A 1,395-nucleotide genomic window follows, 5' to 3' on the forward strand; every position below is an offset into this window, starting at 1 on the left:
ATGATAATGAATATTGTCTATATTCAGTTTTGTGAAACTGATGTGCACTATATATTTGCTGCTGTCATTACTATATTACTGGATTATATGTAAATACGTTCTTGTACTTGGTATCTAAAAAAAAGTGCATACATATAGATATACTGTGAAACATATTTTTGCTTTTACAAGTGATTACTGTACATAAAGATTTGCTGTTAATTGCTAGGTCTAATATAGATACTGTTATTGACATGTGGAAAAGAAAGGTATCAAGTCAAAAAAATGATTTTAAAATTCTCTTCAGATTCTTTTTTTTTCATAGTTACCAGCAATGTGACTGTAAATTGTATAATAGGGGTGCTTATTTTAGGAAATTCACCTATACAAAGAATCTTCATTATACACACTACATGTATGTTTCTTCTGTTGATATTCTCATTTCAAATAAAAATAATTATAAGTGATGGAAAATTATTATAAAATTTAATTGTATTTAATTTATGAGTAATTTCTTCTGGTTTTTCAAAACTTTGCATGCCCCAGGGATTTAGTGAAGTAGTTATTGTATTTTCACGCATGTTGCATGTTATCTCTAGGTCTAGTGCTAGAGCTCAAGCCAACAAAAGTAGTCTTCAAGCAAGATGATTATGAACTCTATGAAAACTTCACGTGCTTGTATCATGCATATGAGCCGTACCATATCTGGTTCACCATCGAGCCAGAGTCGGTAAAGGATGATGACCCACTTGCTCTAATGGATGTAAGATTGCCATATAATACAGAGGAGTACAGAAATGGAGAGAAGCACTTCATAACCCTACGCCTCATCAACGGTCATAGAACAGTAACATGCCGAGTTTTTGATGAGAAAAACATGGAAGTAGCCCAGATGGTCTCACAAATTATATATATTGGTGGAGGCAGAAGAGCACGTGAGTCACAAGTAGCTGTCATATATATATATGTGGGGTTTATCCATAACAGTTGTGTATTCATCATCTGTAGTGGGCTTTTGTTTTGCTTCTCTGTATTTTGAACAACTTATGGACATTTACACTTGCTGCACATGCACATATCCTTTGAAGACTGAAGGTATAGTTTCCATTCATTGATAGAATATTATGACCATAGCAGAGGTATGTAACTTTACACTATAAAGTCAGTATAACCTATATGTATGAAACTAAGATTTGTATTGTGATTCAGTTTCTTAAACACTCAATACATTTTCTTTTATTTATTATACTAGCTGTCAGTATGCAGTCAGTATTATTATAGACTGGAATAGCCTTCTGAAAAGCTGTTTCAAGAACACTAATGAATAATAGTGTTAAAGTAAGAAACTGTTGCTCATTTAAACTAGATAAATGATAAATGATAAAAAAAGATAATGAGGGTCCTTTTAGGTAACTA

The 1,395-nt window shown here is 32.1% G+C and overlaps 1 protein-coding gene across 1 annotated transcript in view; it reads left to right on the forward strand.

Annotated features, from left to right (window-relative positions):
- The window catches only part of LOC119594807 (basement membrane-specific heparan sulfate proteoglycan core protein-like), a gene marked incomplete at its 5' end in the record, with an annotated part of 219,836 nt that overhangs the window by 169,854 nt on the left and 48,587 nt on the right, over window positions 1-1,395 (forward strand). Inside the window, 1 exon segment of the mRNA XM_037943897.1 lies at window positions 579-914. Coding sequence (XP_037799825.1) covers window positions 579-914 — 336 coding nt within the window.

This window comes from Penaeus monodon, chromosome 34 (assembly GCF_015228065.2).
Source record: "Penaeus monodon isolate SGIC_2016 chromosome 34, NSTDA_Pmon_1, whole genome shotgun sequence".
NCBI classification, from domain to species: Eukaryota; Metazoa; Arthropoda; class Malacostraca; order Decapoda; family Penaeidae; genus Penaeus; species Penaeus monodon.